The sequence below is a fragment of the Apium graveolens genome, chromosome 9 (assembly GCF_009905375.1).
Source record: "Apium graveolens cultivar Ventura chromosome 9, ASM990537v1, whole genome shotgun sequence".
NCBI lineage: Eukaryota > Viridiplantae > Streptophyta > Magnoliopsida > Apiales > Apiaceae > Apium > Apium graveolens.
The window spans coordinates 234,320,441-234,345,623 of NC_133655.1; the positions used below are offsets into that span (position 1 = coordinate 234,320,441).

General features: G+C 35.9%; 2 protein-coding genes across 2 annotated transcripts; both read right to left on the reverse strand.

Annotated features, from left to right (window-relative positions):
• Positions 1–7,999: 7,999 nt before the first annotated feature.
• Positions 8,000–9,152, reverse strand: LOC141686058 (uncharacterized). The gene is made up of 3 exons (XM_074491120.1): positions 8,903–9,152; positions 8,544–8,715; positions 8,000–8,445 (listed from the first exon to the last, which is right to left on the reverse strand). The coding sequence occupies exons 1-3, from the start codon at positions 8,987–8,989 to the stop codon at positions 8,231–8,233; spliced, it is 474 nt and encodes a 157-aa protein (XP_074347221.1). The 5' UTR covers positions 8,990–9,152; the 3' UTR covers positions 8,000–8,230.
• Positions 9,153–10,427: 1,275 nt separating this feature from the next.
• Positions 10,428–13,492, reverse strand: LOC141684792 (uncharacterized). The gene is made up of 2 exons (XM_074489921.1): positions 11,366–13,492; positions 10,428–11,266 (listed from the first exon to the last, which is right to left on the reverse strand). The coding sequence occupies exons 1-2, from the start codon at positions 13,326–13,328 to the stop codon at positions 10,566–10,568; spliced, it is 2,664 nt and encodes an 887-aa protein (XP_074346022.1). The 5' UTR covers positions 13,329–13,492; the 3' UTR covers positions 10,428–10,565.
• Positions 13,493–25,183: the final 11,691 nt, after the last annotated feature.

The following is a 25,183-nucleotide window of genomic DNA, read 5'->3' on the forward strand; positions in this document are numbered from 1 at the left end:
AAGTCGTATTAAAAAACAAAACCATTAACCTAAGGTCATAAACCATAACCATCCACCATCCTCAATTAACACATAAGAACATATTAGCACACATAATCTGATCTTAACATATCATACCCATCATGATCTGATCATAAAAACTAAATATGGAAAAATCGGAAAATTCGAAATTAAATCTGATAACATTAAATTACATATTAGAGTGTCTAAACGAAATCAAATGCCTTACAGATCAGTCGATGATAACTTTTGCTATCTGTTTCGTTCATACGCTCGATTACATATGAAATAGCGTATTGTTTTGCCAAAATCGGACACCATACCCAGATTTCAGCAAATCTGCTGCATCCGATTCAGAATCGTATCAAATACGATTCATATAATAAGAACAAATACAAAACATGTATATATCAGTATATATACAGATTATATAATCATCATATGTTTATACAACTCTCATGAATATCATATATTCAGAACATATACATACATATGCATATATAAACGTAACAACATGTAAAACATACAAAATCGCATACATGACATCCATGGAATATTGTATACATGTTATCATCATAAAACCAATAAACACATAAATGAATTAAAAAAATTTCGCAAGTAGCTCTGATACCATTGAAGGGTTTTGAGTACAAAAACGCAACGGAAACATTAATTAAAAACGTAAAAAATCAGAATTTTCGAAACCCACCGCAGGATCTGTACAAAAAATAGATATTTAATTCGTAGATCAGGTTTTTTACCTTAAGAAGCTTTACAAATTGGTTGACTAATGGAAATCCAAGGCGTGTTCAATCACCACGCATCCCGCTCTCGCGATCTACGCTTTATCGGTATCCACACGAATGATTGAACTCAAAGATTGGATGTGTACTAGCACAAACTCGTTTCTTCTTGCTCTCTCCATCTTCTCTCTTGGTGGCTAAGATTTTTTATAAAAGTCTTACACCCAAAATCAGCCACACAAGAGATAATATAGAGAGTAGAAGAAGAATTATAACTCTTAACTAATTAGGAGTTATTATTAATTCAAAATTCCTATTTGTATAATAATTAAGTCACACTTAATTATTTAAATAACTGAATTTATAATTGATATTAGTAAGTTCGAATATCATTATTTATCTAATTAATTAAGTCATACTTAATTAATATTATAAATAATTCGAACTACTTTAATTTAATTTAAATCCAATTTAAATTAAATAATCCTTCAAGCATTCTTTGTGTGTGACCCTACAGGTTATTATTACATTGACAACGAATTTTAAATCTAATTTAGAATCGTAAATAATGAGCGGCATCTAGTAATACATCATTGCTATCCAAGTAATAATAATTGAATCGGTGATCGATTAAACCTTTCGTAATGTACAATGTAATATAATCATTTGAACCAAATATTATAGATTAAACTAGAGGCATGTAATGTGTCATCCTCATCATAGTTTAATCCAAGTTTCCTTGATCAATGAGTAGACTATTATATCAAATCATATTTGAGCGTGGCCACGCATTTCATAGTCTAACTCACACAAGAGGCCAATAATATCACTCCTAAAATAAGAGGGTTAAATTCCATCTAGATCATTCATATTTCTTATACGATTCATAATATACCCAGTGTCCACTTTTATCATTACCCGGTCAAGGATAACTTTTAATGCAATCAATGCATATTAATTCCCGTATGGAAATATAATGACTTCAGGTCTAAGGACCATTACATCATTATCATTGTGAGAAATACTTATGACACAACAGACATGTAGAATCTCACATTGGGTCTGTCCAACACTATTTACATTTACATTAGCCCGTGTTTTTGACTTTAGTATCACTATACCTATGATCAATGAGATGTGATTATCAGTCAACAAACACACCAGTCTTAGTGCATTATTATTGTCCCTTAATAATAATACTTGAATAGGGACCTTTGGAAATATTGATACTAGTCTCATAATCTCATTTCTAAGTCACGTACTTAGAGATATATAATTTATATCATATTCCAAGGACATTTATTAATCTAACATTTATATCGCAGTAAATTAGGAATTAATAAATTATAAAAAGAATAATCGATAGAACATATACATTAATAATTCAAATGTATTAAACTAAAACATCATAGTGTTGTCTCTAGGGCACCAACACTAACAAGTGACACATGTTGGAACTGTATCCCCGGAAGATCTTCATCTTTCGAACACATATTTTGTTCCTAATCTTTCGCTTAATCTTATTTCCATCGGTTAGTTATGTGATTTCGGGGTCAAGATACCATGTGATATTTGTTGATGATTTTTCTCGGTATACTTGGATATATATTTTGAAAAATTGATCATTATTAAGGGAAATGTACAAAATTTCTGCCATTATGATTGAAATTCAATTCAACAAGAAAATCAAACTTTTTCGTGCCGATAATGTAAAAGAATACAAAGAATCAGAACTTAACAAATTTTTGGCATCTTATGGTACTCTTGCACAAAGCTCTTGTCCTTACACATCACAACAAAATGGTCGTGCTGAACGTAAACATATGCATATTCTTGACACAGTTCGAGCTCTTCTCATTTCCTCTTCTTGTCCAGAATTATTTTGGGAGGAAGCTGTTTTAACTGCTGTTTACACAATAAATATGATTCCGTCTCCTATTACAGATAATTTGTCTCCTTATGAAAAATTATATGAAGAACCTCAATTATATGATTCTCTTAAGGTTTTCGGTTCTGCATGTTTTGTACTTCTTCCCCCACATGAAAAACAAAACTAGAGCCACGTGCCCAGCTTTGTTGTTTTATTGGTTATGGTAGTGGTCAAAATGTATTTCGTTGTTGGGATCCTATCTCTCAACGTCTTCGTGTCTCTCGTAATGTGATATTTTGGGAACATAAAATGTTTTCATCTATGTCAGAGTTTAAAATTGACACTTCTACCAACATTTCCCATTTTATAGATCCATTTGTTGATCTACATCCTACAGATGAAAATATAGAATGTCCATCATCTTCTAACATATTTTCAGCAGATTCTCCACTTGAGCTCAATCATCCATCTCCAACTACTAACGATCCTTCAACAGAAGTTCAGTATGAGGATTCTAATGTTGGGCCAACCACTGTACCAGATGAGTCTGTTCATCATTCTACTCGGGTAAGAAAACCTTCTGTCTGACTTACTGATTATCATGTTTATTCTTCTATACAAGCAATACACGAGCCTCAAACGTACAGAGAGGCAAGTGTTAACCCTCTTTGGCAGAAAGCAATGGAAGAAGAACTTCATGCATTAGACAAGACTCATACTTGGGATCTTGTTACTCTACCTCTCGGTAAAATAACAGTGCGTTGTCGATGTATTTATAAAATCGAAACAAAATCTGATGGCTCTATTGAAAGATATAAAGCTCTTCTAGTTGCTAGAAGTTTTACTCAAGAATATGACATTGATTACGAGGAAATTTTTGCAGCAGTTGCTCGTCTCACGTCAGTCCGAAGTCTACTAGCTCTTAGAGCATCAAAACACTGGGATATGTGGCAAATGGATGTTAAGAACGCCTTTCTCAATATAGACCTACATGAGGAAATTTATCTCAAACCTCCTCCAGGCTTTTCATACTCTCCAAATCAAGTTTCAAGCTTAACAAGGCTCTTTATGGTCTTAAACAAGCACCTCGAGCTTGGTTTGAAGAATTCAGCAAAATAGTTCAGCAAAGGTTTCTTCTGTCCCTACTGGCTACACTCTTTCACAATTGAAGTATGGATCTGACCTTTTATTAGAATATGGAATCAGTGATACCAAGATTGCCTCTACTCCTTTGGAATACGAGGTTAAACTTAATGTAGAAGATGATGAACTACTTTCCAATCCTACAATGTATCGCCAATTGGTTGAAAGTTTTATTTATCTCATTGTTACTCCCCCAGACATTGCTCATGCCGTACACATTATAAGTAAGTTCATGGAAGCTCCTTGCACTCTTCACTTTTCAGCAGTTCTTCACATACCGCGTTATGTTATGGATTATATTTTTCATTTGACTCTCCACTTGAGTTATATGCCTACTCGGATGCTGATTGGGGCGATGATCCTACTGCACGATGTTCAACTACTGGATTTTGTTTCTTTCTTGTCGACATTTTTGTCTCCTGGCGCAGTAAGAAATAATTTCTTACTTCTTGATCAAGTGCCGAGTCAGAATATCGGGCTCTTGCGGACACCACACAGGAACTAATTTGGCTACGATGGTTACTTGAAGATATGAGTGTAACTCATTCTTCGACCATTTCTATTTACTGTGACAGTAAAAGTGCTATTGACATTGCTCATAATGATGTATTTCATGAGCGCACAAAATATATAAAGATTGATTGTCATTTCACTCGTCAACAAGTTGCAAAAGCACAGTGCGTCTACATTATGTCTGCTGATAATGCTGCAGATTTATTCACGAAAATTCATCCTCCCGGAAGTTTTCGTAATTTTGTTTCCAAACTCAAGCTGATTTTACAACCATCTTCAGTTTGGGGGGGGGGGGTGTTGAAATACAAGTCATGTTTACATTGTTATAATATTACAGCTGTTGTCTTGTAATCTAGCACAAGTTAGTCATATGTACATACTATAGATTAGCTTAGTTATAACAGTTGGTTAGAAGTTGTACGTGTTTTATTTAATTTCATTGTCTGTAGTTAGGTCTATAATAACCTTTCTTGTTCTCATGTAAGAACACACAACAATAACATTTCTATTGCTTCTAATATCAAAACTTTCTGGTTATACATATATACACACCCATCAGTATATATAACATAACACATAAGTTTCTTCATATATGTCAAAATATATACCTCTCCCTTTGCTTTGTGCGCCACTTCCAATGCCTTGTTATACCATTTTGGTCTACCAAATTTGTTTAATATAGGTTTGTAGAACTTAATCATTGAAGTTTAATTTTTGCTATTTCATTTATCGTGTACAACCAAATACACTGTTAACACCAGTTAGCTATGACAACAAATGAATCACTCTAATATAATTACATTAATCTTCATAGCTAAGGTTAAGATGCAAAAATCTCACGAAAACACGAAAATATTTATTTTGATCTTCATAGCTAAGGCTAAGATGCGAGACGAATTTGAAGTAAGTTTGATTCCTTAACTCAATTCAAGCATCTACTACTACCACAGTACCACTCACAAGACCCAGAAAAAATAAACTTAGACTTCTGTCTCACACTCCACTTGTAAAAGCGTGTGTTTGAGATTTAGGTTGCGTTTGACATTATTGTTGCAGAAAGCACTAACAACTTTTCGCTGAAAAACAGTTAAAACTGTTTGGTAAAATTTAAAAACTGCTTTTCTGAAAAGTGTTTTTGGCTTAAAAACTGCTAGTAAAAAAAGTAAGCTCGGGGAAGCACATATCCTGATTTCACCCTGAAAACTCACCAAAAGCTCACTAAAAGTATAATTATTTTTAATTTTTTATGTCAAAATATATACACGTCAAAAATATTACCAAACAGACATTTGATTTTTATAATAATATTTTTATTTTTCAGCACTTTTCTATTAACACATTAATTTTTAACAGTAATCCAAACAAAGCCTTAGAGGTATACGAAGTTGGTTGTAGCAAAAAACTGAACCGACACCCTCTTGTATATAAAAATGATAATTAACCAAACTTATTTAAAATCTCAAGGTATTAGAGTTAGGCTCTATTTGAGATTGTTGTAAAAAATATTATAGTGTTAGAAAAAATGTTGGCGGAAAAAGTGTTGAAAAAAATCAAATGACTGTTTCGTAATATTTTTAATTTGTATATGTTTTGATGTAAGAAATTATAAAAACATAATGCTTTTGATGAGGTTTAATGGTGAAATCAGCATCTGCTTCCCGCAAAAGCTGGAAAACAGCTTTTTTGAAAAGTATGGAAGACCTTGTTTTTTCAAAAAACAGTTTTTACGCCAAAAACACTTTTTAGAACAACACTTTTTAATTTTACCAAATAGTTTTTAACTGTTTTTCAGTGAAAAGTTGCTATTTGCAACAATAATACCAAACACACCCTTAGTTACCAATTGAATCACGAGACATGCAACAAATATAACTAGACAGAAGATAATTTGAGACCTTTTACTAAATCGAACGAACTTTGTTTCGTTTCCGGGTTTATGGATTGAGTTATGGTACAATTTTAAGTAATTAGTGCATTTAAAATTTCAAGATATCACAGGATCTTATATACTCGACACAATTGTTGTGGTAATTGAGTTGAGTTGGCATATGGGCCGATTAGTCCTTCAAGAGTTTTTCTGGTAATTGAGGTATTTTGGTAACTGTCCTCAATTAGAAAAGGGAATGTTATTTTCAATGCATTTTTTTTGTTATATGAACAAATAAATCTATTCACAATAAACTGCTGTTGAAAAGATTAAGGAAAGGGTAACTTAGTAATTTCATACTTTTTTATTCTGAAAACAAAATAATTGCTAAGTAAACAAAATTTTCCTTAAAAATTAGTTATGAAGAGGATTCAGACAATAGAAGCCAAAGTTAATTATTATCTAACAAACTTGGAATTTTCGAGAAGTGAGGATCCCAGCACATGAATAATTTTGCAGAATGATAAACAGGCTAGTCCTCCCGACAAATTCATGTTAGGAAACATGCAAAATGAGGATAGTAGATTGTTTGATGTACCAGTCCTTGACGACCACCGTTTGTTTACTTTGGAGGCTAGCCCTGGTAAATTTCCCAGATCTAAACCTCCTCCACTTCTTAATAATCCCAGTTAAATATTTATACAGATAAATTGAGTTCTAATTCAAAATATGCATGCTGTTCCAGTCTTTAAAGCAGAAAACTGAATAAGCAAAAACTGGTCGATAAGTATCATAAGATTCAAATTTTATATATCATGCTTCCTGCTAAGTTAAAGACTTTGAACGAAATGGAGTATAAAATTAAAAATAGGAATTAAATTCAACTCATTGGAAACAACAATTCATTTGCAGGATAATATATTACATTTCAAATCCTCCAAAATTTTGAAGTCTTGCCCTCACATGCATCAACGGTAACCAGAATCAAGGCACGCTCCAACGAGGCATCTACCAGTTTTGATTATAATTTTCAAAGATAAATTTAATTATACATCAGATACAGATAGTCCTCTTCATCTACAGAGCTAGATCGCTTCACGCTTTCACGCCTTCACTTCTTTAATTTTCTTTTTTGCTAAATAGCTTTGGTCACTGATAACCACAAAATATAAACGTAATTACTAACTTTAACACCACATTTATGCATTATTCGCGTTCCTCTCAGTATCTATTCATTATGGACCACAAAAATGGGAAAAAAAAAAATTCAATAGTCAGATTCACCAGTATGATCAAGTTTTTGGTCGCAGAACTTTAAGCAAGTGACTTGAATTTTCCGTTAATTTTCATATTTGTGATTTAAAAATTATATCTTGAAGATATTAAGTTCATCTTGGCAAAAAAAAAAGTTCCCCTTTTGTTTTTAAAATATTAAGTTTGCGTTTAGCACGTGCAATTAGCATGATCAGTCGTATAAATAAAAACTATGGAAAATGCTAGAATGCTCAAATATGTTATAATTTTTTTCCAAATATTTATTAATAATAACTTTCCTCGTATAATATGGAACCCGCGTACATTCATATACGTCCCCAAATCAAATTTCAACATTGTCATACCACATCTTTTTTTGGTATAAATTTTGGTTTAGCCCTACTCAAAACCTATTTGTATATGGAAACCAAACAACCAAGTAGTTCAGTAACAATACAAGATTACCAGTAACAATTAAGAGGTCTAGCCCTTTTTCTTTTTATCTCAAAAGGCAATCGAGAAAAGTAAAAAGATTAAGAAAGATTCGGTCAAAATTTAAAAGTACTGTAAAAGTCTATTATAAAACCATGAACACAATTGGATCTTTGCTAATACTGAAAAGGTAAATTTAGGGAAGTGACAAAGAAGTTCACTTCCAAAGCATGCAGCTTTTTACAAGGAGATAGACGTTATACACGCGATACATGCTAAACAGCAACAAGCTAAACGTCAATTGACCAGGAAATTAGAAAACATTTACCAAGAGGAATCAATTTATCCAACGCGTTAAAAGTTGATGAAGAAGGAGTTTGAAGTTGTTAGATAGTTTTGCATAGCTATCTAAGTGACCAGATAAATGGGCATAGGAGAGCTTGCAGAGATCCTGTGGTGCTGGAGCTGATAGTCCATGTTGATATCCCTAAGACTAATGTAGGGTAAATTGTCCATTTCAACTTTCATTGGCCGGGGAACGTGGACAAGAGTGTCGGCCTGCTGGGCTGTCCGGTAAGGCGTGGTGGACCCGCTTCTACTCTCGGTGATGTAAACAGGCGGTGCTGAGAGCCAATGCATTGAACTTTACCATTTGAGAGGTGCTGCAGGCCTGGTTGTGTGGGGTCAATTTTCCTTTAAAGAAGTGAGAGCGTGTTTCCACCAGCGCGGCTTGTTGTTCTTGGTGCAATGCTTATTCTTCTTAATGATTTGGAGGAGTCCAGTTCATGTGAAATGCTGGGCTTTTGGAGCTTGAAATGTAGGCCATCTATGGATCTTCCTGCTCTTGCTCCCACTTTATTTTCTCTCTTGTGCTTCCTTGCTTCTTCCACCGCCTGTTTATTTTAATTTGTCACAAATGAAAATATTTCAACAAAGAACAAAAAAGAGATTTCAGTATAAAAAGGCGCTATGATCTCATTCTCATTTCATTCACTAATCAGATTAAAATTTCACGATACAAAACAGCCCGACATAGTGACTATTAAAGAGTGATAGTTACAAGATAGAGTTACTAATTACCTGACAGTAATCAAAATGTGGCTGAAAACCGTAATCGCTGAAATGCTGGGTATCAGGCATTTGGAATATGGGAGACTTGTTCAACATTCTAATACATAAAGTAAATTGCCTAAGCTAAACTTTTCTTCTCAGCAGCGTGAGTATGTGAATAAGATTCTTTTAAAGTAGGGAGACGATATATAGTGAAGTGAGAGAAATTGCCTCCAAGAGGTTCTAGATGCAAAAATGAGCAACGGGGCTCACTTTTGACTCGGGGGCTCAATCAAGACACTCGACAAATGCACAAGCTCACATTTAAAATAAACAAAACAGCACTGTGACGCTCTCACAAGGGAACAAGAAAGATTCTTGTGCACAAATTTCCAACTCTTTTATCAGTCCTGTTAATTCTTTTTAATCTTCTCTCTTAATTTTTCAACTTAAACATAACAATGGTTAGTTACATCCAAGATCTATATTACATCATGGATAATGCGATTTATCACGGGAGTGATAATACTACTACTACTACTATCTCTATTGTTTGAGCATCCGTGAAAAAATGTGCGCGCATGTATGCACCGATGCACGCCCTTGTTCTATTTATCTGATTAAGGTCAGGTCCATCAATTTGTCTCCCATTAATGGGAGGTGCGGAATGAAAGATAAGAGCATCTCCTATCAAAGCTAATGGATGCTAAATTTTAGCAAATCAATATCATTTTAACTACGATTTCTAAACTACTCTTACACTTTATTACTGACCATTTCAAATTTTGCTTCGAGGAGACTTTTGTGTTTTGAAAGTTAGTTTTGTGACGGAAAATATTTTTTTTGAAGCAAATTAGATGTTTGATCAAACTAAATCTCTAATATTAATGTTTGGTAGTTAACTTTCCCAAATAGCGGTTTAGTCCCAAAAAAACTGATTTTGAAAAAGTTACTTGAAGGAGCTTTTTAAGCCCATGAATAAAAAAACTAATTGAAACATCTATTTATGAAACAATTGTTAAAAACAACTAAATTCAATTGGCTAGTTAAAATAATTAATTCAATCAGCTACAGAGCTAACAACTAACTAAGTGCCAATAATTTTGATGAAGTATGTTCTGAGTTCCCCCAACTTACCAACCATGTTAAGCTAAGAACACATAGGCTTGCAACCTAAGCTTAGTAACTATAACTCTATGCGAAAGGGATTAAGGTGTTGCCCCTGTTATAGTATTACCTCATACTGTAATAAAGTTTTTTTTTTGCAATACTTACTTGTTTAAGAGTTTTAAGCTTGAGATAATAAGAGATTCCTTATATCAAGTTGGCGTGGGACTTGAATGCAAGCTATATAGACAAAAGTAGAGGCTGAATCAAGTAGGCGTTGTTTGTGATTTGCATTCATTCTTTAATTTTGTAGTAGTTTCTTCTTTATCATATCCGTCCTAGATATAGGAGTTGTCCTTTTGACTTGTAAGATTACTGTCCATTCTAGACAATTTGTCTAATTGTTCCGTAACAAAATAGTCTACCAAGTATGATCAAACTTTTTGAATGAAATTTTAATATGGAAGTTCATTAAATTAAATATGGTAATAAATTCTATACAAAAAACATCATGAATGATATATACATAACTTGTACTTTTGCAACTATATGGAAGGGAAAAAAAAAGCTTGAATAAAATCTGAATTTAAACTTTCATCATTCCGGAGTCATAAGGGATGCCTGCAACTGGAATCCATGCATCACCTTGGAGAAACTTTCCAGCAGTGAACTGAGAAATAACCTCTGGAGTGAGATTCTTCTGGACACCTTTCCATGCTACTCTCCTGGAAGTGTCGGATCCGGGTCCTCTATTCTGGTATTCAGCATAATAGCAAGTGTCCTGACCAAAATTACCTGTCCATGGTGACCACCCTTCAGGAATAATATTGCTGTCAATAAATGACTGCATCACAACTGTCCTCGAAAATTCTTTCCATGGACGGCCTAAATAGGACTTGATCGGGGGCTTAGCTTGCATGAATGCTGGTTCAGCCGTAATTTGGCAGTTTTGAAGGATATTTCCACCCGTGGATCTCCTATCTTTCCTACCTTGTGCTGTCACCATGCACCCTTGGTTATCCATTGGCTTTCTCACAATCATTTTACAGTTTTGAAAAACTGCAGCGGCGTCACCAAAGATGAAATCAATGGTACCAGTGATTGTGCAGTCACGGTAGAATTGGCGATAGGTATGGGTGTAAAGGGTGTCTTGATAACCGTCCATTTGGCATTGAAAGAATATGGCCCTGTCACCGGATACGCGTAGAGCAACGGCTTGATGTTTAGCGGCTCCTGCCGAGTTCTCGAAGCCCATGTCCTTAGCCATGAACCCGTTACCATTTACAGCTATACAAAAAAAGTGAGAAATAAAAAAGTTATCTGCTATGAGTTAATGCATAAATATGAATTTTAATAAGGCTGTAGAGAGTAATTCAAATAACATACCGAATGTTGCAGTTTGGAATGTTCCGACTCCATCGATGAAATTTTTGTTCCCTGTGACTTTGGTCTTGGTTGCACCTTCCCCAATCATGACAACATTGTCTGTACGTCTTGGAACATCAACATACTCGTTATAGATACCGGCCTTGACAAGTATAACAAAGGCTTTTACATTATTGGGTGGGACTGTCTTAAGGGCTTCGTTGATACTTTTGAATTGTCCAGACCCATCTAGAGCAACTACCGCATTTGGCTTTGGATTAGCTTGAAGGAGGTTTCTATGGTGTGTACCTACCCATTCAGGAATTTCTTTGGAGCTAGCGACATTACGACCATTAGATATATCTTCGGAATTATGACTTGGAGAGCCATTATCGCTTGGAGTTTCATTATCATTACTAAAGACACCACGCACCACTGGCTCTGCTCCTTGACCCGGATCCTCGGTGGGAGAGTGATCACTTGGAGGCCCATTAGCGGCATCAAATAGTCTGCGATGCGATCCTCCTGCTCCCCAACCAGGATCCTCACTTGGGGGTGGATCACCACGTGGCCCATAGTCATAATCAAATAGTCTGCGATGTGATCCACCTGCTCCCCAACCAGGATCCTCGCTTGGGGGTGGATCACCACGTGGCCCGTAATCATAATCAAAGAGTCTGCGATGTGATCCACCTGCTCCCCAACCAGGATCCTCACTTGGAGGTGGATCACCTTTTGGCCCATAATCATAATCAAAGAGTCTGCGATGTGATCCACCTGCTCCCCAACCAGGATCCTCACTTGGGGGTGGATCACCACGTGGCCCATAATCATAATCAAAGAGTCTGCGGTGGGATGGTGTGCTAAATCCCGAACCGGGATCCTCACTTGGAGGTGGATCACCTCGTGGCCCATAATCATATTCAGAGAGTTTGCGGGAGGATATGCTTGCTCCTGAACTGGGATCCTCACTTGGGGCTGGATCAACATGTGGTTGCTCATTGTCATATTCAAAAAGTCTGCGAGATGATCCGCCTGCTCCCCAACCGGGATCCTCACTCGGGGGTGGATCACCTCGTGGCCCATAATCATATTCAGAGAGTTTGCGGGAGGATATGCTTGCTCCTGAACTGGGATCCTCACTTGGGGCTGGATCAACATGTGGTTGCTCATTGTCATATTCAAAAAGTCTGCGAGATGATCCGCCTGCTCCCCAACCGGGATCCTCACTTGGGGGTGGATCACCACGTGGCCCATAATCATAATCAAAGAGTCTGCGGTGGGATGGTGTGCTAAATCCTGAACCGGGATCCTCACTTGGAGGTGGATCACCTCGTGGCCCATAGTCATATTCAAAGAGTCTTCTGTGAAGTCCAGGAATATTTAAGTTTGAAACAATGGACTTAATGTCACCAACCATTGCAAGGGAATTGCTGGATAGTTCGTAAGAGCTTTTCAGCAAATCCTTCATTTTTTCCCCAGCATCCCCGGTTGTATTTTGAAAAGCATCAATACAAGTCTCTTGATAATCTATAGCACCAGTAAGCCATGTCTGGACATCCGCAACGTATTCGTCCATCTTACTAGCCTCTAATTTACCAATCTTGTCTCCAGATCTATCAAGGTCACTAACTGAGGTTTCCAACAGATCCTTACAAAGTTTATACGCGTCTTTGGTACGTGAGTCCTTGGAGGCATCTTCAAGAGTTTTGGATTTTCCAACAACTTCATTAATGTCACTGATGGCCGCTTTGAAACTGGTCTTCATAAGTTCTTGCGGATCGTGAGAATTTGATGAGGAGAGGCTTTTAGCACAAGCATCCTTATAATCAGTTGCTTCACACATGGTTTTAACGGATTTGTTAGCGGTGGAAAATTTAGCATCGTCATGGTTTTTGTTTAAACTGACAGCCACAGCAATCGCCACCGCAACTAGGACAATCGAGGATACTCCTACCAAAGTGACTGTTTTTGACAATCCCATGTTTATATCTATCTAACAGACTAGCTACCATGCATCCATATGCAACCAAAATTAAAAAAAAAACTAATGTATTTAAGTAAATGCTATTCCCTCACTAATGAAGGTGTTCAATTTATGATCTCTCTCGGGGTATAATTTTTTTATGCATGGAGAGTACTGTTTAATACCCAATCTTGCTCTGATTGGATTATGGAAACGAAGCTCGTACGTACATACATTCTAATAAATAGGTGTGGTTAGATAGATTCCTTCATTTGAGGAACATTTGAGTCTCATATTATTCATTGAAACTCTATTTCTGGACCGACAGTTGCGTTTAACTGCTAAGTTTAGCTTCTATTTTGAGTGTTATGTTTTCAGGTACCTCATGTTTCCCTTGTAAAAAGGTACTACATTGATGTCTCCTGGGGTATAATACTATGTTGTTTTGTGTTGTTCAAATTTGTAAACTGAAAAAAATCTTTTTATTATAAATATTCTTGTCAAAATTTATTTTCGGACTGAAAAAATGATAACAGTGACTATCTGTAATTTTCTATCTATTATATATAAACTAACTTTACAACACGTGCGATTTACGGGTTTTCATTAATATTTTTATATTATTTAAAATTATAATAATTTTTTTTTAGATCATTAGCTTACTATTTATAAATAATATCAAATTTGTTGTTGGTGAAATTCGAACTGAATCTTGGATAATGTATAAATAATAATATAAAGATTTGTTGTTGATGAGGTTCGAACCCGGGAATTTTAGTAGTGTATAAATAATAATATAAATATTTGTTGTTGGCGGGGTTCGAACCTAAGAGTTTGAGTAGTTTATAATTTTTTAGTATACGAATCTGACGGTCACGGCCACTTGATTAAAAAAATCTGATGGTCATAAATGGGGATAACCAAACCAACCAAAAAAAACATACCAAATTATACCCCATTCTGATTATTATAGTATAGTATAGACTAGCTCAAATCCCATGCGATGCACGGGTTCATTAATATTCAAATAATTTTAATTTTTAATTTATCCAGTCATATATCAATTTTAATATATTTATATAAATATATATTTATAAAAAAATAAAAAAATAGGAAGAAGCTGTAATCCTAGTTTTGTAGTATAAGTTTTGATCATAGTTTGGTGGGATAAGAAGACTTTATCTGATAGTTTAGCAATTTAATAGTTCAACACGTATATAATACTATTTATTTTTATTTTAATTAATCAAAATAGGGGATAATCGTTGAACCATAATATATCTCATTCCAGCTATTATATTATATAGTATAGATATAATAGAGCAAATAGGGGGTTGGATAAGACAATTTAATCATATTAAAATTACTGAATTGCCCATCATAATTGTATGTTAATATTTATTTTCATTTAATATGCATACATTAATTAACTTTAATTTAATATATGTGGCGCCCTCCAAACCCGGGTCAGAAGTTTGGGGTCCACACACACACCTTAATTATAACCTGCTTATAACAATAATAAAGATAATAATAATATATGCAATGACCCTACTTACCAACCACCACGGACCGCAACAGGTTAAAGTATGCACACAGGCCAAACACACTAATATATTACAAACCGTTCAAATCCCAACTATTTCAAATTCAAACTGAGTATTAAACATTATTACAAACTTTTACAAACTTAAATTATTCCAAAAGAAGCCTACTAGCTCAGCTTTCTCAACCTGAACCCCTAGCTCTCGCGCTGGACTGGGGATCCTCTTTACCAACTGGTTCCTTTTTAACTGGAAAGAATATGAACAACATCGCACGAATGAGCTAACTAGCTCAGCAAGTCACAATGACAAAACTGAGAATAATGATCATCAGGTGAATATGTTTATGATATCAAGTGAACAATGGATTATGATTTAGAATTGGATATTATACTTTTAATTTAAAAACCAAGGTTAGGCTGCTGATCAGTCACGCACTAACCTCGAGCAAGGCACACAACATTGCTCTAACTACTGGATCCAAGGCACACATTGGCCTAACTTGACCATTATATGGTCTGACCACGAATCTGGTCCACAATTTTATAAAAACAATCCAATTCTAACATAATAACAGAATATGCAATAATAAACAATAACCGAAATCATTAACAACAATAAATGTTTAACAATGAAAGGGTTTCAATCCTTGTAAGGATCAACAAGGTACTTTCAAAGCTTGAATGCTGGGTAATGAAAGAATTGGATAAGAAAGGAATCAACGTTTCAAGGTTTCAAAGATTTGGGCTTTCAAAGCATAAGATATCATGGATTGAGTATATAATAATTCAGTTCAGTGTCTGATATTTAGTTTGTATGTATTTGTGGAGTAGTATCGTAGATTTGTGGTTCGTGTTTGGGTATACAATAATCAGTGGCTTAGAAAGAATATGGTTCATAGCTCAAGAACAATAACTGAAATCAGGATTTAGGTTTCTGTGCTTCAAAGCACTTGCAATGTCAACAAGACTATCAAGAATTACAATATCTCGAGAAAGTTCAGAACACTTGCCTGATATTAGCTTACTATCCTGCACTTGTTTTCAATCACAATCGTCTTACTCCTCAACTACCTGTTTCCCTTTCCTACGCCTTGCCTCTTCTGCTCACATATCATAAGCATCTATCAATCATCAACTCACAGGATTCTATTCAACACATATTTCTATCTACCCTTCGTTTTACCCAAATCCGATTAACGGATTGAAAGTTATGCAATAATCAAGTAAACACCGAATATATAGACCGATAGTCAAACAACAGGTCACGTATAACATATAATACATCACGTAATCAATGACATATCATTTATAAAGAAGTCTCGTGTCATAAATATGCTTTCGGGTATTTAAAATGATTTTTAAAACATTTTTCGGAATTAAAACGGGTCGTTGGATCAATTTCGGGTTAATAAACAGGGTTCGGTTGGCCCATTCTGGCTCCGAAATAATTTTTAGAATAATTATCGAGCCTTGGAAATAATTTAGAATAATATTTTAAAGCTCGAAACTATTTTTCAGAATTTTTAAATCATTTTTAAATTATTAAATCTAATTAAATAACTAATTAAAATCAATTAATAATTAATTAAATCAATTAATCAAATAATTTTCAAATTAATTGACTAATTAATCAATTAAAAATTAACTGAAATTAATTCACTAATTAATTCAGATTTATTTGTGAATTAAAAATAATTTTCAGAATTAAAATAATAATTTTTAGAATTTTCAGAAATTAAAAACGATTTTTTATAATAAAAATAAATAGGAAATATGATTTTTAAACATTTTTAAAACAGAAATCCAATTTTTGCAAAGTCTGGAAACTACAGGGACCAAACTGCATCGTTTTCAAAACTGCAGGGACCAAACTGCAATTTTGCAGTCCAGTCGCGGGAAAAAGTCGGGGGGGGGGGGGCGGAGAAGACGATCCCCGCGTCCTCATCCCACCAACACCTCCAGATCAACACTACACAACACCAGGAACTTGTTCATGCATTCAAAACATTCTAATCATCCCTGTTCTGGCCGGAAATTGGCCAAGAACATCGCCGGTTTCCGGCGAACATCGCAAATCTTTAAAACACAACTCCCTTCGATTCAAGCATCCTCTGTTAACGAGCTATATATCAATCGATTGCAAATTTTATAAGGAACACAACCCACTATAAATCAACAGCTAATAACCCCTGAATCAAAAACCCCCAAATTTCAATTGAAAACATTCATACGGGTTATAAACCCTAATTTTGAAATTCGAAAATTAAACTCAAATTTGAACATGTTATTGAACTCCAAATCAGACGTATGACATATGAAAATCATCAGGAAAACAAGCTCTACAACATACAATCATCAAATCATACAAACAATCATCCGAACAAAAATTCATATTTTTAATAAAATAAATTCGAAAATAAATAATTTTTTAGAAAAATACCCTTGATTTCTGCAGTGAAATAAAGCTCAGAATCTGATAGAACACCTCAAATCCTTCGTTTTGGTTACTCAAGCTTTAAAAACAGAGATCGGTAACGCCTTCGTTTTGCTGTTTGATTCTTAGAACAGTTTAAGTAATTAGGGTTTTTCTCTGAAAATTATATAATTAACTATCTGCAAATGATTTTGATACGAAATAAAATACGGTAAAAGGCTATTTATAATTACGGAAAATTTGTATCCCGTTGGATCATTCCGGATATAAAACAGTACGTTTATCTGTAAAAACTGATCCAAACAGTATCGGTTTTCGGGATAATTATCCCAATCAGTACAATTTGTACTGCAGTCTTGGTCTCAGCGCCTGGTTACACGTATTACGAAGTGATAATTGGGATAGTTTAATAAAAAGCTCCCGTTTATCGAAAATACGGGTTTTATTGATTTACCGAAATGAATATTGTATCGAAAATGTTGCGCCGGGACCCGCGCAGGACAAACCGCAAGCCGGATCGAAAAAGTCGAAACATGAAAAATGCTCGGAATATTACAATTAGGTTAGAAAGGAGTTCTCAGAAGAGTTTCGGGTTCCAAAAACGTAACAACGGTTGACGTCGGTTGGTTCCCGTTTTTATAAAATAGATTTTAATTACCCGGAAAAAGATTTTAGAAATTTCATATGATTCTTATAAATCCATAAATCAACATAAAAATAATTAGGAAGATATGACAATTATCTATATTTTATTTTGGACATATAAAAATGAAAATACTCAATTAATATTATTTTTGAATATTCAAGTACAGATAACACTTAACAATTAACTCACAGAATAGATACTGGGCACACATAATAATATCAAAAATAATTACACGATATATCCCGGATATTACATCCTTCCCCCCTTAAAAGGATTCTGTCCTCAGAATCTCCTAAGAAAACAAATGAGGGTACTTTTCTCTCATATCACTTTCTAACTCCCAGGTTGACTCTTCAACCTTTGGGTTTCTCCACAATACTCTTACTAACTTTACCACTTTATTTCTCAATACTTTCTCTCTTACTTCTAGAATCTCTATCGGACTCTCTACATATGATAAATCTGCCTGAAGCTCTATTGGCTCATATTCTATTACATGTCTGGAGTCTGGATTATATTTCTTGAACATCGATACATGAAAAACATTGTGAATGTGCTCCATGTACGGAGGTAACGCCAATTCGTAAGCTACTTTGCCAACGCGCTTTAGGATCTCAAAAGGTCCGACATATCTTGGGTTTAGCTTCCCTTTCTTCCCAAACCTCGTTAGTCCTTTCCACGGTGATACTTTCAATAATACTAAGCTTCCTTCTTCAAATTCCATATGTTTTCTTGACTGGTCTGCATATTTCTTTTGACGATCTTGTGCGGCTATTAATCTTTTCTGGATAATTTCAACAACTTCCTTTGTCTGTTGCACCAATTCAGGTCCGAGTATTTTGCGTTCTCCTACTTCGTCCCAATATATTGGAGATCTACATTTGCGTCCATAAAGGGCTTCATAGGGTGGCATTCCAATGCTGGCATGATAACTGTTGTTGTAAGCAAACTCTACCAGGGGTAAATGTTCGTCCCAACTTCCTTTGAAATCAATAGCACAAACACGTAACATATCCTCGATTGTCTGGATCGTTCTTTCACTTTGGCCATCCGTTTGGGGGTAATAAGCTGTACTCATATTCAGTCTTGTTCCCAAACATTCTTGAAAACTCTTCCAGAATCTTGAATTAAACTTTGGATCTCGATCAGATACGATAGACACTGGAACTCCATGACGAACTACAATTTCTTTTAGGTACATATGGACCAACTTGTCGAGCGAAAATCTTTCATTTATAGGCAGAAAATGAGCTGACTTGGTAAGTCTATCCACTATAACCCAAATGGCATCATGATTAGCCCTTGTCCTTGGTAATCCAACTATGAAATCCATGGTAATATGTTCCCACTTCCACTCCAGAATCTCCAATGGTTATAGCAATCCGCTTGGTCTTTGATGCTCTGCTTTAACTCTCTGACAGGTATAACATTTGCTAACCCATTCCGCAATTTCCCTCTTCATATCTGGCCACCAATAATTTTTCTTTAAATCTCTGTACATTTTGGTACTCCCTGGATGGATGGAATATCTTGAACTATGTGCTTCTTGTAAAATTTCATTCTTTAACTCCGTCACTGGTGGAATTCAGATTCTAGATGAAAATCTCAAAATGCCTTGATCATCCTTCTGCGTGCATAATTCTTCACCTACCAAACGATTTATATCTTGATCCATTACATCTTTCTGACATTTCTTTATTTTCTCCAACAACTCTGGCTGGAAAGTCATACTGTACACTTTCGCTTCCTCAGGTTCGCAAACTCTAATTTCCAATTACAATTTCTGAAATTCCTTATATATATCTTCAGGTACTGATAACTCATTTAACTTTTCCTTCCGACTTAATGCGTCTGCCACCACGTTCGCCTTACCGGGATGATAATTAATCGAGCAATCATAATCCTTGATCAATTCTAACCATCTCCTTTGCCTCATATTAAGTTCCTTTTGGGTAAATATATATTTCAAACTTTTGTGATCCGTGAAAATCTCACACTTTTCTCCATACAAATAATGTCTCCAAATCTTCAAAGCAAAAACTATAGCTGCTAGCTCCAAGTCATGAGTAGGATACTTTTGTTCGTGTGGTTTCAATTGCCTTGACGCATATGCAATCACCTTGTCGTGCTGCATAAGAACACATCCTAATCCTTTGTAGGAAGCATCGCTATAAATTACGAAATTCCCTTGATCGGCTGGAAGTGACAAAACAGGTGTTGTGATTATTCTCCGCTTCAATTCCTGAAAACTTTCTTCGCACTTGTCATTCCATATAAACTTTTCATTCTTTCGTGTAAGCTTTGTTAATGGTGTTGCAATTCTTGAGAAATTCTGAACGAATCGTCGATAATATCCTGCCAATCCCAAGAAACTCCTTACCTCAGTGGGTGTTCTCGGTCTTTCCCAATTCGTAATTGCCTCGATCTTTGCCGGGTCCACTTTGATCCCTTCGTTACTGACTATGTGTCCTAAGAACTGAACTTCTTGTAGCCAAAACTCACACTTTGACAATTTAGCATATAACTTCTTTTTCCTTAAAATTTCCAAAGCTGTCTTTAAATGTTCCGCATGATCCTCCTCCGTCTTTGAATAGATCAAAATATCGTCTATAAATACTATAACGAACTTGTCCAAATATTCCTTGAAAATTCTGTTCATCAGGTCCATAAACGCTGCTGGGGCGTTGGTCAATCCAAAAGACATCACTAAAAACTCGTAATGCCCATATCTTGTTCTGAAAGCTGTCTTTGGTATATCTTCTGGTTTAATCTTTAGTTGATGATATCCCGATCTTAAATCGATTTTGGAGAAATACTTGGCTCCCTTCAATTGGTCAAACAAATCATCAATTCTGGGTAACGGATACTTATTCTTGATTGTCAGCTTGTTGAGCTCCCTATAGTCGATGCACAGTCTCATGCTTCCATCTTTCTTCTTGACAAATAATACCGGTGCACCCCACGGGGATACGCTGGGTCTAATTACTCCTTTCTCTAACAGCTCTTGCAATTGCTTTGCTAATTCTTTCATCTCAACGGGCGCCATTCTATACGGGGCCTTGGATACTGGTTCGGTTCCAGGTGCTAAATCGATTGCAAATTCAATTTCTCTATTTGGAGGAAGTCCTGGTAACTCGTCGGGAAATACGTCTGGAAATTCATTTACAACTGGAATATCTTCAAGTTTTGCTGGCTCCTGACTTTTGTCAATCACGTATGCTACGAAATGCTCGCATCCTTGCCGTAGTAACTTCTTGGCTTGAATCATCGTTAAGAACTTCTTTACCTGCTTCTGTCCCTTGAACGTTACTATTCTTTCATCTGGCGTTTTCACCATTACTTTCTTATTTCGACAATCTATCTGAGCATCATGCTTAGATAACCAATCCATTCCTAATATAACGTCAAATTCTCCTAACTTAAACGGTATCAAATCTACACAAAACTTACTACCAGAAATCTCAATCTCACAATTCCCACAAACTTGGTTAACAGTTACACGTTCTTGATTTGCTAATTCCACAATCATTATTTCATTTAAATACCCAACTGGATAATTTAACTGACTAACAAAATCTTGTGAAACAAACGATCGAGTTGCTCCCGAATCTATTAACACTTTGGCACATAAAGAGTTCACATTAAGCGTACCTGCCACGACATCCGTATCCTGGATAGCATCCTTCACTGACATATTGAAAACTCTAGCCCTTGGAGTCTCATTTACTGCTGGGGTAGATCCCATAATTCTCAATGCATTACTAACTGGGGCTGGTGTCTTGCAATCCCTGGCCATATATCCTGGCTTCCCATATTTAAAGCATGTAAATCCAATGACTGAAACTTTCACTGCTGGATTCCGGATAGGCTGATCCTTATTTGCTGGCTGATTTCGGCACTCCCTTGAATAGTGCCCTTTCTGGTTGTATTTAAAACATACCACATTCAACTTGTTACAAACTCCTCCATGCTTCTTTCCACAAACTTGACAATCTGGAAAAGTTAATCTCAACTGATTCGGCTGATTCACATTAGCTAGACGGTTGCCCTGGCCTCCGTCTCCTGCATTTTGTCTTCTGAAATTAAAATTTCTCCCTGGATGGAACTTGCCCTTCTTAAAGTTTGAAAACTTCCCTGTTTGTGACTGACCCTCACTTCCTTCAACTTTCCTTTTCTTGCTTTCCTTTTCCTTCTGGAACATCTCACTCTCCGTTTCTGTGATCATAGCCTTCTGTACCACTCCTGCATAGGTATCCAATTCAAAAATGGCTACCTTCCCTCTGATCCATGGTTTCAAACCTTGCTGGAATCTTTTAGCTTTCTTCCTATCAGTATCAACATACGATGGCACATACCTTGACAATTCCTCAAATTTACCCTCATAATCTGTTACCGACATATTCCCTTGCTTTAACTCTAAAAACTTCAGCTCCATTTGATCCTGAACAAACTGAGGAAAATACTTTTCTAAAAACAATTCCTTGAACCTTTCCCAACTAATAACATCTGTACCTTCCAATGTCTTCACCATTTCCCACCAATAGGTGGCCTCATTCTTCAGATAGTAACTTGCAAATTCAACCTTCTGCTCCTCTTTCACTTTTACCAAGGCAAAAGCCTTCTCTATTTCCTTTAACCACACATTTGCTTCAATTGGCTCTAAGGAACCCTTGAATTCTGGTGGGTTTACTGCCTGAAAAGTTTTGAAAGTTACCTGGGGATTGGTCTGTCTCTGCTGTTGTTGTGCCAGGTGAACTGTTTGTTGGGCCAAGATTTGAAGAATCTGGGCTATTGCTGGGTCCATGGGTCCTGGGTTCACATTCTGGTTTATATCATCTTGGTTATTATTGTTGTTGGTTTCTTCACTCTGGGTGTTGGTGCGGGTATTTCTTTTGGGAGGCATTTTCTGTAAAGAATCAATCAATTTATTTAGCTTTTGAATCAAATCTTTGTATAAAAGAAAAGTTTTGTAAAATAGAAATATCTCTTTTTGAAAACAGTTGTAACTAAGTAAATTGCATGCTTCTTTATAGAATATAAACAGTTATGGAAAACAGGGTACATGGTATCACAGGGTATAACTGGTGCAATAAAATAAATGACAGTGCTGGAAAGGAAAAAAAGTACTGATATATATAGATCAAAAGTTTTAGGGTAGTACAAGCGTAAAGACGCTTCGAAAGTAAAAGCAAAAAGGGTACAACAACCTACTCACTAGTCAGCATAGCTAGTCTATAAATACAACTCAAAAGTCTACTGATACACACTACACACTACTGTACATACTATATAACCATACAACACTACTCAGCATCTCCATCTCAAAATCTCTAATTCAGCTCCAAGGAAACTCTGGTCCTGCCAGCCTCTCAAAGTCCTCCATCACCTCAGTAGCCCAGCCCAGCAGGGCATCAGGGCCTCTGCCAGGTAGTGTAGCTCCATGTAACCTAGCCTCAGGAACCCTCCGTGTCACATGAATCTCCTCTCGAAGCTCCCTCACACCACGATTAACATCTGTAGTCCTGATGATATGCTGTAACTCTCTAATCTGAGCCAACAAGGAATCACGCTCCAATAGAAGAGCCTCATACCGGTAATAAGGAACTGGGGGCAATGTAGACTGGAATGGAGCACTCGCAACTGAATGCCCAGTGGAATCTGAATCAGCTGGTGGGGGTCCTCTAATAGGTGGCCTCATGCCTGGAGGTGGAATAGCCTGCAGTGGTACGGGCTGCAACACCGGTGGAGGTAGAATAGCCAATGATGGTGGAATAACAGGACGTGGATCCGAAAACGGCACTCCAACTGAAGGCTCTGAGTGATCAGCTGATACGGGAATAAAAGAGTCGGCCATCACTGCTATCTGAAATTATATCGTAATATAAGAATCTCGTACCATAACGCAAATTACACTAATACCTGATATACCGAAACACTCAACCTCTCAACGTTCTATCATCCTATGCCTTACTTCTAATCCTAACCCTCTACCCATTCCCGTTAACCTAGGCTTGTGTTAGTGACTTATAACCTGTAGCTCTGATACCAAACCTGTGGCGCCCTCCAAACCCGGGTCAGAAGTTTGGGGTCCACACACACACCTTAATTATAACCTGCTTATAACAATAATAAAGATAATAATAATATATGCAATGACCTTACTTACCAACCATCACGGACGACAACAGGTTAAAGTATGCACACAAGCCAAACACACTAATATATTACAAACCGTTCAAATCCCAACTATTTCAAATTCAAACTGAGTATTAAATATTATTACAAACTTTTACAAACTTAAATTATTCCAAAAGAAGCCTACTAGCTCAGCTTTCTCAACCTGAACCCCTAGCTCTCGCGCTGGACTGGGGATCCTCTTTACCAACTGGTTCCTTTTTAACTGGAAAGAATATAAACAACATCGCACGAATGAGCTAACTAGCTCAGCAAGTCACAATGACAAAACTGAGAATAATGATCATCAGGTGAATATGTTTATGATATCAAGTGAACAATGGATTATGATTTAGAATTGGATATTATACTTTTAATTTAAAAACCAAGGTTAGGCTGCTGATCAGTCACGCACTAACCTCGAGCAAGGCACACAACATTGCTCTAACTACTGAATCCAAGGCACACATTGGCCTAACTTGACCATTATATGGTCTGACCACGAATCTGGTCCATAATTTTATAAAAACAATCCAATTCTAACATAATAACAGAATATGCAATAATAAACAATAACCGAAATCATTAACAACAATAAATGTTTAACAATGAAAGGGTTTCAATCCTTGTAAGAATCAACAAGGTACTTTCAAAGCTTGAATGCTGGGTAATGAAAGAATTGGATAAGAAAGGAATCAACGTTTCAAGGTTTCAAATATTTGGGCTTTCAAAGCATAAGATATCATGGATTGAGTATATAATAATTCAGTTCAGTGTCTGATATTTAGTTTGTATGTATTTGTGGAGTAGTATCGTAGATTTGTGGTTCGTGTTTGGGTATACAATAATCAGTGGCTTAGAAAGAATATGGTTCATAGCTCAAGAACAATAACTGAAATCAGGATTTAGGTTTCTGTGCTTCAAAGCACTTGCAATGTCAACAAGACTATCAAGAATTACAATATCTCGAGAAAGTTCAGAACACTTGCCTGATATTAGCTTACTATCCTGCACTTGTTTTCAATCACAATCGTCTTACTCCTCAACTACCTGTTTCCCTTTCCTACGCCTTG